The sequence below is a fragment of the Nicotiana tomentosiformis genome, chromosome 7 (assembly GCF_000390325.3).
Source record: "Nicotiana tomentosiformis chromosome 7, ASM39032v3, whole genome shotgun sequence".
In the NCBI taxonomy this organism is placed as follows: Eukaryota; Viridiplantae; Streptophyta; class Magnoliopsida; order Solanales; family Solanaceae; genus Nicotiana; species Nicotiana tomentosiformis.
In genome coordinates, this window is record NC_090818.1 from 56,001,531 (window position 1) to 56,013,611 (window position 12,081).

Sequence of the window (12,081 nt, forward strand, 5' to 3'; positions counted from 1 at the left end):
ATGATCACTTTAATCATTTGCTCTTTTTCTTTTTCGAGGATTTTTATCCTTAGAACCAATAGGTCTACCACGTTTCAAGCATGGTTTAAACTCATTTGCTTTAATTAATTATCCTACCGGGATATCCACTCTAATTGGAGCATTAGCAGTTGGAATATGTGACTTAGTCACCCTTGGTAGGTCAGTGAATGCATCTGGCAGTTGATTTGCAATATTTTACAAATGAATTATCTTTTGAACCTCTTGTTCACATTGATTTATTCGAGGATCTAAATGAGATAGTGATAATACATTCCAATCTAACTTCTTTCTCAGCTGCTTATTTTCTCCCCTTAATATTGGGTATACTAATTCATCAAAATGACAATCAGAAAATCTTGTTGTAAATAAATCTCCAGTCATAGGCTCCAGATATTTTATAATAGAAGGAGATTCATACCCAACATATATTCCCAACCTTCTTTGGGGACCCATCTTTGTGCGTTGTGGTGGAGCAATTGGAACATATATCACACAACCAAAGATTCTAAGATGAGAAATATTTGGCTCCTGACCAAAAGCCAATTGCAATAGGGAGACTTTATGATAACTTGTAGGCCTTATCCGCACAAGTGCTGCTGCATATAAAATAGCATGACCCCATACTGAAATGGAAAGTTTTCTTCTCATAAGCATTGGTCTAGCGATTAATTGGAGGCGTTTGATCAATGATTCCGTTAGACCATTTTGTGTATGAACATAAACAACCAGATGCTCAATTGTTATCCCAGTTGATATACAATAATCATTAAAGGCTTGGGATGTAAACTCACCAGTATTATCAAGACGAATTGTCTTAATTGCATAATCTGGAAATTGTGCTCTTAGCTTTATTATTTGAGCCAACAATCTCCCAAATTCCATATTGCGAGTTGATAGTAAGCACACATGTGACCATCTTATAGATGCATCTACCAAAATCATATAATATCTGAATGGTCCACATGGAGGGTGAATGGGCCCATATATATCACCCTGTATACATTTCAGAAATGTAGGGGATTCCATCCTAACTTTAATAGCTGATGTTCTAATAATTAATTTGCCTTGAGAACACGCAGCCCAAGAGAATTCTTTAAATTGAAGAATCTTTTGGTTCTTCATTGAATGTCCATGTGAATTCTCAATTATTTTATGCATCATAGTAGAACCAGGATGACCCAACCGGGAGCAGGTAACATTTCAAGCACATATTCCTTACCAGACATTATTGTAGTAATATAAAGATATTCAATCTTTTCATCATTTGTAGTCTCAATATGGTAGCTATTTTGGCGAATATTTTTGAAACTTAATAAGTTTCTTTGAGAATTACTACAATATAGTGCTTCATCAATAGCCAAATTTGTTCCTCCTGGTAGTAATAAATTGGCTCTTCCAGAACCTTCAATTAATTTTGTACTACCGGATATTGTATTAACATTAACTTCTTTCATTACCAAATAAGAGAAATATCTCTTATCTCTTAAAATAGTGTGTGTTGTAGCACTATCCAGAAGACATATCATCTTTATTAATCTTGAGTCCAACTGAAGACTGGAAAATTTGCATATTCTTCATAAAAAAAAATCAAAAAGTACATTATAAGAAATATGAAAGACAAACAAAATATATATTAAGAAATACATTAGGAATGTAGAAACTAGCAACACATGATACATTAGGAAAATACACTTAAGAAAAATAAATTAGTTGCAAACATCACAAAATGATAACTTTTATTATAGCTTCATTCCCAGTAAGATGATTAGTTCTTAAGTCAATATCCTCAAAGAAGTCTCCAGCTTCTAAATGAGTAATATTTGCTAGGCCTCCAAAATTATCATCTTTATATGCAAGATGTGCCTCAGAATCATATTTGTTTGAGGGGCCTGCTTCATCATCATTATTTTGAAATGTCAAGTGTGCCTCCACATTATTTTCTTTCTTTCTAAGGGAGGCTTGATAAAGTTTGACAAAATAGTCTGGCGTACGACAAATGCGTGCCCAATGACCTTTCATACCACATCTGTGACACATACTAATTTTACCTTTTGAAGGATTAATTTGAGAACCCTTATTGTTCTCCTGTTTATTTTCACCATAATGATGATAATTGTTTCGTCCCCTGCCACGTCCACGTCTACGACCATGTCCACGACCACGGTAATTATTTTATTTTCTTTCAGACTTATCATATGCTGCTATAACATTCACTTCCAGGAATAGTGCTGACCCAGTGGGACGGGCTTCATGATTTTTCATTAATAGAGTATTATTCTGCTCTGCCACAAGTAGGCATGTGATTAACTCAGAATATTTCTTAAAACCCTTTTCATGGTATTGCTGTTGTAGCACCACATTTGAAGCGTGAAAAGTAGAAAATATTTTTTCTAATAAGTCCTCATATGTGATAGTGTCTCCACATAATTTTAATAGAGAACTTACTTTAAAGATAGCCGAATTATACTCACTTACGGTTTTAAAGTCTTGCAACCTTAAATGTATCCACTCATACTGAGCTTTCGGTAATACCGTAAGTTTTAGGTGGTCATATCGATCCTTCAAATTAATCCATAACTCAAGTAGATCTTTTACAGTTAAATATTCAGTTTTTAACCCTTCATGTAGATGATGACGAAGGAAAATCATGACCTTCGCTTTATCCTAATTTGATGCTTCATTTTCTTGTATAATAGTATTTCCAAGACCTTTAGCGTCAAGGTGAATTTCAGCATCAAGGACCCGTGATAAATAATTCTTCCCGATAATGTCTAGTACCACGAATTCAAGCTTTGACAAGTTTGACATATTGAAACTAATCACAAAAGTAAATGGGTTAGAACGAATAAAAATAATTTTCAATTAAAATATACTTATAAAAATAAATCAGACAACTAATTAAGAAGTTGATCACTTCAAATATGTAGTATAAAAAAAGAAAGGTGTAAGTAACATATAATATATATGTCAAATAAACAAGAATTATGGAGTATATAAATAAACACAAAGAGAGATATTTAGTATAGTAAAAGAAAAACAATTTATTATAAACGTGGATTTGAGAAATAACCATATACGGTGATAAGAGTGAATGTATTCAAATATTACTTTCCACCAATTGTAAAGTAATTAAACTAGTATGTACAATAATTACTTTGTCACCTTGATTATCACGATTTTATTTTTGTAGAAAGTCTTGAAGATAAGTTTTGCTCTACGCAAGTCCACACATATTTATTAAATTATTTTTGTTAGTTTAACGTACTCAAGATCTATATCTTATATTTTCTTTAACAATAAGCAAGGTAAGAGAACTTCAATAACATGATCAACTAAAATAAATGCTTAATAGTATATGAATTTGTTAATAAATAACATATTGGTGCATATATATTATCATAAACTAAAAGAATATATAGTGATATACCTAAAGGAGAATCGAACACAACTAGGATGTGATTGTGAAAATGAAGGTAACAATCGTGCTGATAACGTGTTATAAATATAACTCAAAATAACAATAACGAACAAGGAAAAACAAGCTAAGAGATATAGAGAGAAAGAGAGTAAGAGAGATTCTTATTTCTTCTTCAATTATGTGTTTTTTTCTATCTATTACAAGGCCTTTATATAGGCATGAAAAGTGAATAAAAATATGTCATTGAATATGTCATTAAGCATAAAAATATGTCATTGAATATGTCATTAAGCATTTGATAAGATCACGAAGGAAGAGTAGACATCCAACATAATTTGATTTCTCTTATAACAATAATGACATTTTTATCCACCGAAACTTAAACGGATTGTTTATAATTTCTTGTTTCTATAAAAATTTAAACCCTGATTGTCATAATTTTCGCCTACACAATTGAGGCTGTTCAACATTTGGTGAAATTTCAAATCCACAAGTTGTGTGAAGATAATTTCAACAGTTAGTGAGCTCAACCTTCTTTTTGGTAGCAAATTCAATACTGAAATTTGGCTAAAATAATAGTAATATAGTAGGAAAAAAGGAACCAAAAGAACTGAGGAAGGCAGTCCACTTTGTACGACTTCATCGGAGACTCCACCAAAACTCCGATCTACCCACCCTCCTAATCCCTATGGATATCACCCTAAATTCCCAAATCTCCGGCGACTCCCCTTCTTCCTCCACTTCCTCCACCGTTCAAACCCCCTCCACTTCCAACCACCACCACCAAAACGGCGGCACTCCGATCATCAACAACAACAACAATAATGATCCGAACCCCATGCATTCTTGGTGGGAATCCATCTCCAAAGCTCGTTCTCGCATTCACCTCCTCTCCTCCCTCCTCCTCCCGTCCGACTCCTCCGCCGCCGATTCTCTCTGCTCCCTCGCCGACTCCGACCGCCCTGCACGATCCCTCCTCCTCTCTCCGGCGGCCTACTTCTCCATTTCTTCCTCCCTCTCTTCCCCTTCCTCCGGCTCCGGCGATGACCCTCTTTGTCACTGGCTTTACGACACTTTCCTTTCTTCCGATACTGATCTCCGCCTCGTAGTCCTCTCCTTTATTCCCCTTTTAGCCTCCATTTATCTCTCACGAATCCATTCTTCTACTTGTACTACTTCTCTTTCTGGTTTTGAAGCTGTTCTTCTTGCCCTTTATTCTGCTGAAACCAAAGCGCGAAATGGAAAGCCCATACTCATTTCAATCCCCGATCTATCTCAGCCTTCTTTGTATCATACTCCAAGAAACCCCACGTCAGCAAAATCAAACCCCAGATCGAGTGGGGCCCAGAATCAACGTCCTTTGGTAGGAGTTTTATCGCAGCCTCTTGAGCACCAAATTGCTGTGAAGTCAACTAAACGCGCTTGCATTGTTGGGGTCGCTTTAGATTCTTACTATAAACAGATTTCCCACATGCCCACTTGGTCAAAATTGGATCTTTGTAAGTTTGCTGCTGATTGGGCCGGTCAAGATTGTGCCTGCCTGTCGGATTTTGATGAAACTGATGGGAATTCAGAGAATTCTGTTGAAATTAGTAATGGTAGTTTGGAGGGTGTTTGTGAAACAATGGAGAATTTGGGAATTCAAGATGGGTATGATGAATTAAGGCCAAAGGGTGCAAGAATTCCGCTCCCGTGGGAGCTGTTGCAGCCTGTGGTTAGGATCTTGGGGCATTGTTTGTTGGGTCCTTTGAATGCTGAGGATGTGAAGGATGCTGCTTCTGTGGCTGTGAGACGGTTGTATGCAAGGGCTTCGCATGATTTGGCCCCACAGGCTATTTTGGCAAGTCGGAGTCTGATTCAGCTTGATAAGAGAGGCCGTGAGGCAGCTAAAGTAGCTGCTGCAGCAACTGTTGTATCAAATGCTAACACGCCGAGTAAAGCTAAGAAGCCCGAGATCCTTCTGGTTTCCAAATGACTGCAGTGTATCCTGATGGTTTGACTGGTTTTCTCTTATTGATTTTTTTTTCCGCATGGTTTTCCCTTATTACTGAAGAGTTTGTGTAGGGTTAGACTTATAAGTATATTGTTGCTATTATTTCTGTAATTAGACCTTGGTAGTATTTATAATTAGTAGTAAATGTCTAATGATGAAGAAGTTCTGTATGATTTTGAATTTGACGAATTGCTAGCATGCTTTGTAACTTCTTGATGTTCTTTTTTTAATATATATTTTGGAGAGAAAACATTAGTGATTCTGCATAGTTTACTGCCTTTTCTCTAATGGATTGTGTATTATTCATCTGCTTTGCCTATCTCTTTTTTGTCTATCCATGTCTTGTCTTTTAGCTTTGAGACTTGTAGCAGTTAATAACTTGGTGTGCATTGTATTTCTCGGCCAATCTCATTAGGTTGGCATGTACGTACGTATATATATATATATATATATATATATATATATATATATATATATATATATATATATATCCTTGTTTATGCCACTGCCGATTCATGTACTTGTCAACTTACTGAAGTCAAATCCTTTAGTTGAATGTTCATATTTGTGCTCAGTTTTGTCATATGGTTTATATAGTAGATGAATTAATTTTAGAATTATGATTGATGAATGTGTTAATTGCGTTGTGTTTCAGAAGGTAATTTTTTTGTTTTAGCATTTGTGCTCCCAATATGTGTATAATAAACTTCTGCAATCTTCTTTTGTTACCTGCAATGTTTTGTACTCCTCCTTAGTGCCAAATTGATAAGTTATTGTATATATTTACTTATCAAAAATAAAAAAGGTACTTGTGTAAATTTAGCCTAGATAGCTCGTCCACTATTTGTGTCTATACTATATGTATATATGAGCCGAGGGTCCATCGGAAATAGCCTCTCTACTTTCCCAAGGCAGGGTTAAGGTCTGCGTACACATTATTCTCTCCAGACCCCACTTGTGGGATTACACTGGGTTTGTTGTTGTCGTTGTTGCTGTTACTCTTTGTATATATGGAGGTCACCAAGATTATTGGATTGTAGTATTCTATGGGCAAGTGTGTCGTATGCTATGGATATACACGTCGAGTACTCAATAAAGGTACTTTTCCCTTTTAAACAAACTTGTTGTCTCAGTCTCTCATATCAATTAAAATTAGCTTCAATATATTATTTGATATGTGGACAATGTGGATGATAAATTAGGCAGACTTTAACAAATAGTTGAAACTTTTGTCGCTTAGTGAAAATGCAGCAGTTCTCTAAAGGAGGGAAGTTCTTTTCCATAATTAGCTTTTCTGGGTTTATTTAAAGATTTAGATTATAAACTTCATATACATAGGGCCTTCTGAGTGTTAGATGTTGGAGCAAGCATAGTGTTTGCAAATTATCAACTAGTGAATGAAGCGAGTCTCCAAATTTTTCTTATGTAGTTTGGCCAATAAATTTATTAAAACTCTTGATCCTCTTTTAAGCTTGCACTAGATTCTGTTCAAATGTGCAGGTGGGTCCTGGGTCTAACCAGATCTAAATGGGGAAACATGGTAAATGAATATTTATATAGCTGACCCCAACTTGTTTGGGACTTTGGCGTAGTTGTTATTGTATATATGTATTTTAACTAGGTGATTTCTTTTGAAAACTGTGAAACTCATATTTGGTACATGATGTATTTGTTGTTTTACACTGAATAGATTCTGCTACACTGTCATTGGGATCTGACAGGAATGATATTTTGCATTGCACAATTGATGCAGAATGGAACTAATTATGAATTTGAATGTACATAAGTTTAAAGATCAGTGGAGTTATTTCACAGCTGCTCTTGTTCATTTTCTTATGTTTCTGGTCTTAGCAGTAAAGTTCATTATTTGAATTTCATAGAAACGTACCTGACTTCAGTTCTCAAGCACTGTACTTCAAATTTTGTTGCTCCCTGCTTTATACCCTAAAGGGAGGGGCGAAGAATCTTGTGGTCCTCCCTTCCCCAAGACGTGTATTCCAGAAGTTGGGATTCTAGCAACCTCTACTTCATGTATATGCTTTATGCATGTGTTGCACTGGACCTATTCAACATTTCTCTGAGATACCATGTTCATTTTCGCATGAATTTGTTGGAATGATGACTCATTCCTTCATTTAAGTGCTTTCTTTACACTTTGTTAGTCACGAACATGCCTGAAGTGACAATCTTTGAAATACTGGCACATCATTTTTGTTTCTGTTACCAATGAGTTATCTTGCAGCGTTTGCACATTAATTTTATGTTTTAGTATAGCAATTGGAGAGGAAAAATTACTGTTTCTGCGTGCCATTCCTCTAATGGATTACACATTATTATTCATCAGCCTCGCCTATCTCTTTTGTGTCTATCCATGTCTTGTCCTTGTAGCTTTGAGACTCTTAGCAGTTAAAAAAACTAGGTGGATTTTTTCTTTATGTGCCACTTCATTAAGTGGGTAAGTATCTGTATATTTACATTGTTTAATTGAGGTATTTGTCAACTTAAGAAAGTCAAATTTCATATTTGTGCTCGGTTACATCATATGGTTTATATTAGTAGATGACTTGTGATTGAATGTGTTAACAGTGTTGTGTTTGAGAACCTTTATTTATTCACCGCTATATTCATTCTTAAACCTGCAATGGTTTGTGCTCCCTTATAATCCCCATGTATTTGCATCTGTAGTCTGTGTATATATGGAGGTCAGGTCACCAGGAAATCTGATTTTAGTATTCTAGGGATTATGAAACATCAAGTGTTTGTATTGTAATCCTATTTATTGATTTGATTGATATACACTTGGAAGGAGGGAAAATGATAGGCTTTTCTGGCTTATGGCCTTTTTTGTAAACGAAATAGTTTACCACATGAATCATCATCGCATACCTCCTAGTGTGGATCTTTTTTTTTTTGAATACCTCCTCGTTTTTCTTTATATTTGTTTTTGTTTTTGTTTTTGTTGTGTATACCTCCTAGTACCAATAAATACATAACAACTTGAGGGCAGTTGCAAAAACTGGGTAAATAGCTGAAGAAGAGTAGGTCACTTTCTTAAAATGGGATAGTTTGAAAGCAGCAAACTTTGTGAATTTCACCCTAAAACTCCAGGCAAGAATTGAAGACCAAAAATAGAAGTATTGCTTGAATCATAAGGCAATTCTTCCATTTTCCTTTTCTCAAAAATAATGTTCAAATATGAATTTCATAATCATCTTAATTAGAGTTTTAGTTCTCTCTAATGTGGTTATGAGAATTACATTTAATTATTTTGTGGCTCATCTAACATAAGGTTGCTGTGGTGTAGTGGTTATCACGTCAGTCTTACACACTGAAGGTCCCCAGTTCGATCCTGGGCAGCAACATTACATTTTTTTATTTTATATTTTTTATTTCCTGCTTTCCTTTCTTTAATTGCATTGAAGCAAAGAGATTCTTTCATGTTTGGGAGCAATCATGAAGAATGGAAACCAATCTATAAGACGACATGAATAAAGGAAAGGGAATATGACTACATAATATAAATCTTCCTCTTTCCTTCTACAGTTATAAAATGTATTATCCTTTGTCACCTTGCCTAAATTATCTATATGGTTTTCTAATTGATGTGCCTCTTCTTCAATCCATTGATTAAATTAAGTAATTAAGCTCGAAATTGTATTGATTAGAATGAGAAAATATAAGAGCTTTTGAATCTTTACAATCCAACAAGATAAAGAGGATTAAATTATAAATTTGTATTCTCCATTATCTTATTTATCCCCTCTCACTTCACCCACCAATAACAACTCAGAATCAGATTCAGATCCCATGCCCGTGAATGCCATCCTTTTTGACTTTCTATGCCATCGTTGTGATCAACCCTCCAACTTGAACAATCTCTCCTTCTCAACTTATTTTCTTCCAATTTTATTATTTAAGGATGTCATGTTTATGGAAATTACACTTGAAAAGACGGTGCAAATTTCACCCCAATATCTAACGGAAAAAGAGTGACACAATTAGTTTTTAGAGAATTAAATAATTTTTCACTTGATTATGATTTTTCCTATATTTTATTATTTTAATAGTATAAATCATTTAAATTTATTAGCCTAAATGGCACATTTACTTGTTCTAGTTTGTCATCCCGGTTTCGATACTTGCGATTTTATAAAGTAAACACTTACACTCATTCAAATCCTGTATAATACACGCTTATAACTAGAGGCTGAGCTTATGTGTCATAATTGGTTCTAGTGCGTGATTCACATGCCTGTAAGGGACGTGAGGATAGCTGAAAAAGCCCAAATGGTAACATTTTGGCCTATTTAACAACCATAATCTTCTTTCTCCTTCATTCTCCATTATTGAATATGATAGAAGCTCACTTCTATCCAAATCGAATGCCTTCTTCTTTCTCGCGTTAATTTAAGACAGTTAAAATTGAATTTTTTGTTGGGATTCTTCATTGCCCATCCATTTCTGCCATCTCCTTTTTCTTTTCAAGGTCCATTTTATTCTTCTTATTTGGTAAGAAATAATAGCTACTCCCGTATTTGTCTTCTTCCTCAGCAATGAAGAAGGAACTTTTGTGTTATTGTGGAGTTGTTGCAGATCTTAAAATATCACGAACACCCACCAATCCTGGAAGAAGGTTCCTAGGCTGCCGAAGATATGAGATTTGTGAAGGTTGTGACTTTTTTCAATGGGTTGATCGTGCGATTGATGAAAAACACAAGTCTCTTCTTGCGGGTCATATTAAAAAGAGTGATCGATGTCATTGCCATAGAAGACTATTGAAAAAATTAGTGGTATCTCAAAATGGAATGTGCATTATTTTGATTAGGAAAAGCTTTTCTTTTTATTAATACTTATTATGTAGTAAATTATTTTACATTTAATAGAGTCAACCGTTACTACCCGTGTAATGACCCGGCCGGTCGTTTTGAGTATTACAACCCCGTTTTTCCATTTAATTCTCAAATTATACTTTACAGTTATTGTGTGAATTGTCGGAATAATAGGTTCGAGTCCAGTGAGGTTTTGAAAGGAATTGAAACACTTAGTTCCAATGTTTAAAGCTTAAGTTAAAATAGTGACCGGATGCGGACTTATGTATAAACGACCTCAGATTCAAATTTTGATAATTTCAATAGCTCCGTATGGTAATTTTGGACTTAGAAGCGTATCCGGAAAATTATTTGGAGGTCCGCAGTGGAATTTGGCTTGAATTGCCGAAAGTTAAATTTTTGGGAAGTTTGACCGGGGATTTGACTTTTTGATATCGGGGTCAAAATCTGATTCTGAAAATTTGAATAGGTCCGTAATGTAAAATTTGACTTGTGTACAAAATTTGAGGTCAATCGCACGTGATTTGATAGGTTTCAGCGTCGTTTGTAGAATTTGAAAATTTGGAAATTTATTAGGCTTGAATCCGTATGTAGTTCATATTTTTGAGGTTGTTAGGTATGATTTGAGGCCTCGAGTAGGTCCGTGTTATATTATGGGACTTGTTGATATAGTTGGTTGAGGTCCCGGGGGCCTCGGGTGAGTTTCAGATGGTTAACGGATTGATTTTTGAATTTGGAAGACTGCTGGAACTGAAGCCTTCTGGTATAATCGCACCTGCGGAAAAGTGGTCGCAGGTGCGAGCTCGCAAGTGCAAGCAGGGGTGCGCTGAAGCGAGGTGCGCATGTGCGGAAGATGCTTCGCAGGTGCACAATCGCACCTGCACGTGAAAGAGCGTAGATGCGGGCAAAGGGCTGTGAGGCATTGGTCGCAGGTGCGAGGAAAAATTCCGCACCTGCGTAAGCGCAGATGCGGACGGATGCACGCAGAAGCAGAAACTGGGCAGGCGAGTGGAGTCCGCAAATGCAATATTTTGCTCGCACAAGCGGAGGCGCAGATACGCAAATCTTGTCCGCAGATGCGAAAATCGCTGGGGCAGAACCTTAAATTCGACGGTTCGACATTTTCACCCATTTTTCGAATTTTGGAGCTCGAGTTGGGCGATTTTGGAGAGGAAATTTTCCACACAACTTGGAGTAAGTGTTCTTAACTCCCTTGTGATTATATTCCATGAATTAATCTTTATTTTTGGTGTAAGATTATTGAATCTTCAAGAGAAATAGAAGAAAATTTCTATAATGTCACAAAACGAATTTTTCAAGTTTGAATACCGATTTGGAGTCGGATTTGAGTGAAATTAGTATGGTTGAACTTGTAATTAGATGTGTTGTCGTATTTTGTAAGTTTCATTGAATTTTAAGACTTGGGCCCCACGAGTAATTTTTTTTGGGCGTAATTTCGGATTTTATGGAAAATATTAGCGTTTTGATATGGAATTAATTCTTATAAATTGTGTGGACTGAGTCAAATTATTGTGACTAGATTCAAGCCGTTTGAATGATGATACGCGCAGAATGGAATTTCTGGAGCATTGCTTAGCTTGCTCGACATTGGATTTGGCCTGTTCGAGGTAAGTAACTCTTGTAATCTTGGAGTTGAGAGTATGAACCCTGAATATATGTATTTTGTGAATTGTTAGGAGGTGACGCACATGCTAGGTGACGGGCGTGTGGGCATGCACTATAGAAATTGTGACATAATTATTTCTGTGAAATTTGTAGTTAAATAATTTTGGTATTTTCCATGCAGTTTTATGAGTTAT

The 12,081-nt window shown here is 35.6% G+C and overlaps 1 protein-coding gene and 1 non-coding gene across 2 annotated transcripts; both read left to right on the forward strand.

Moving 5' to 3' along the window:
* The first annotated feature begins 3,869 nt into the window (after positions 1–3,869).
* Positions 3,870–5,698, forward strand: LOC104096704 (uncharacterized). Its single transcript, XM_009603118.4, has one exon. The coding sequence runs from the start codon at positions 4,128–4,130 to the stop codon at positions 5,412–5,414; it is 1,287 nt and encodes a 428-aa protein (XP_009601413.1). The 5' UTR covers positions 3,870–4,127; the 3' UTR covers positions 5,415–5,698.
* Positions 5,699–8,721: 3,023 nt separating this feature from the next.
* On the forward strand, positions 8,722–8,794 carry TRNAV-UAC (transfer RNA valine (anticodon UAC)). Its single transcript has one exon. It is a non-coding gene; the product is annotated as a tRNA-Val (tRNA).
* Positions 8,795–12,081: the final 3,287 nt, after the last annotated feature.

Excerpts from the sequence above, each read along its gene's own strand:
- LOC104096704 (XM_009603118.4), top strand. The coding sequence starts at position 4,128 with ATGGATATCACCCTAAATTCCCAAATCTCCGGCGACTCCCCTTCTTCC.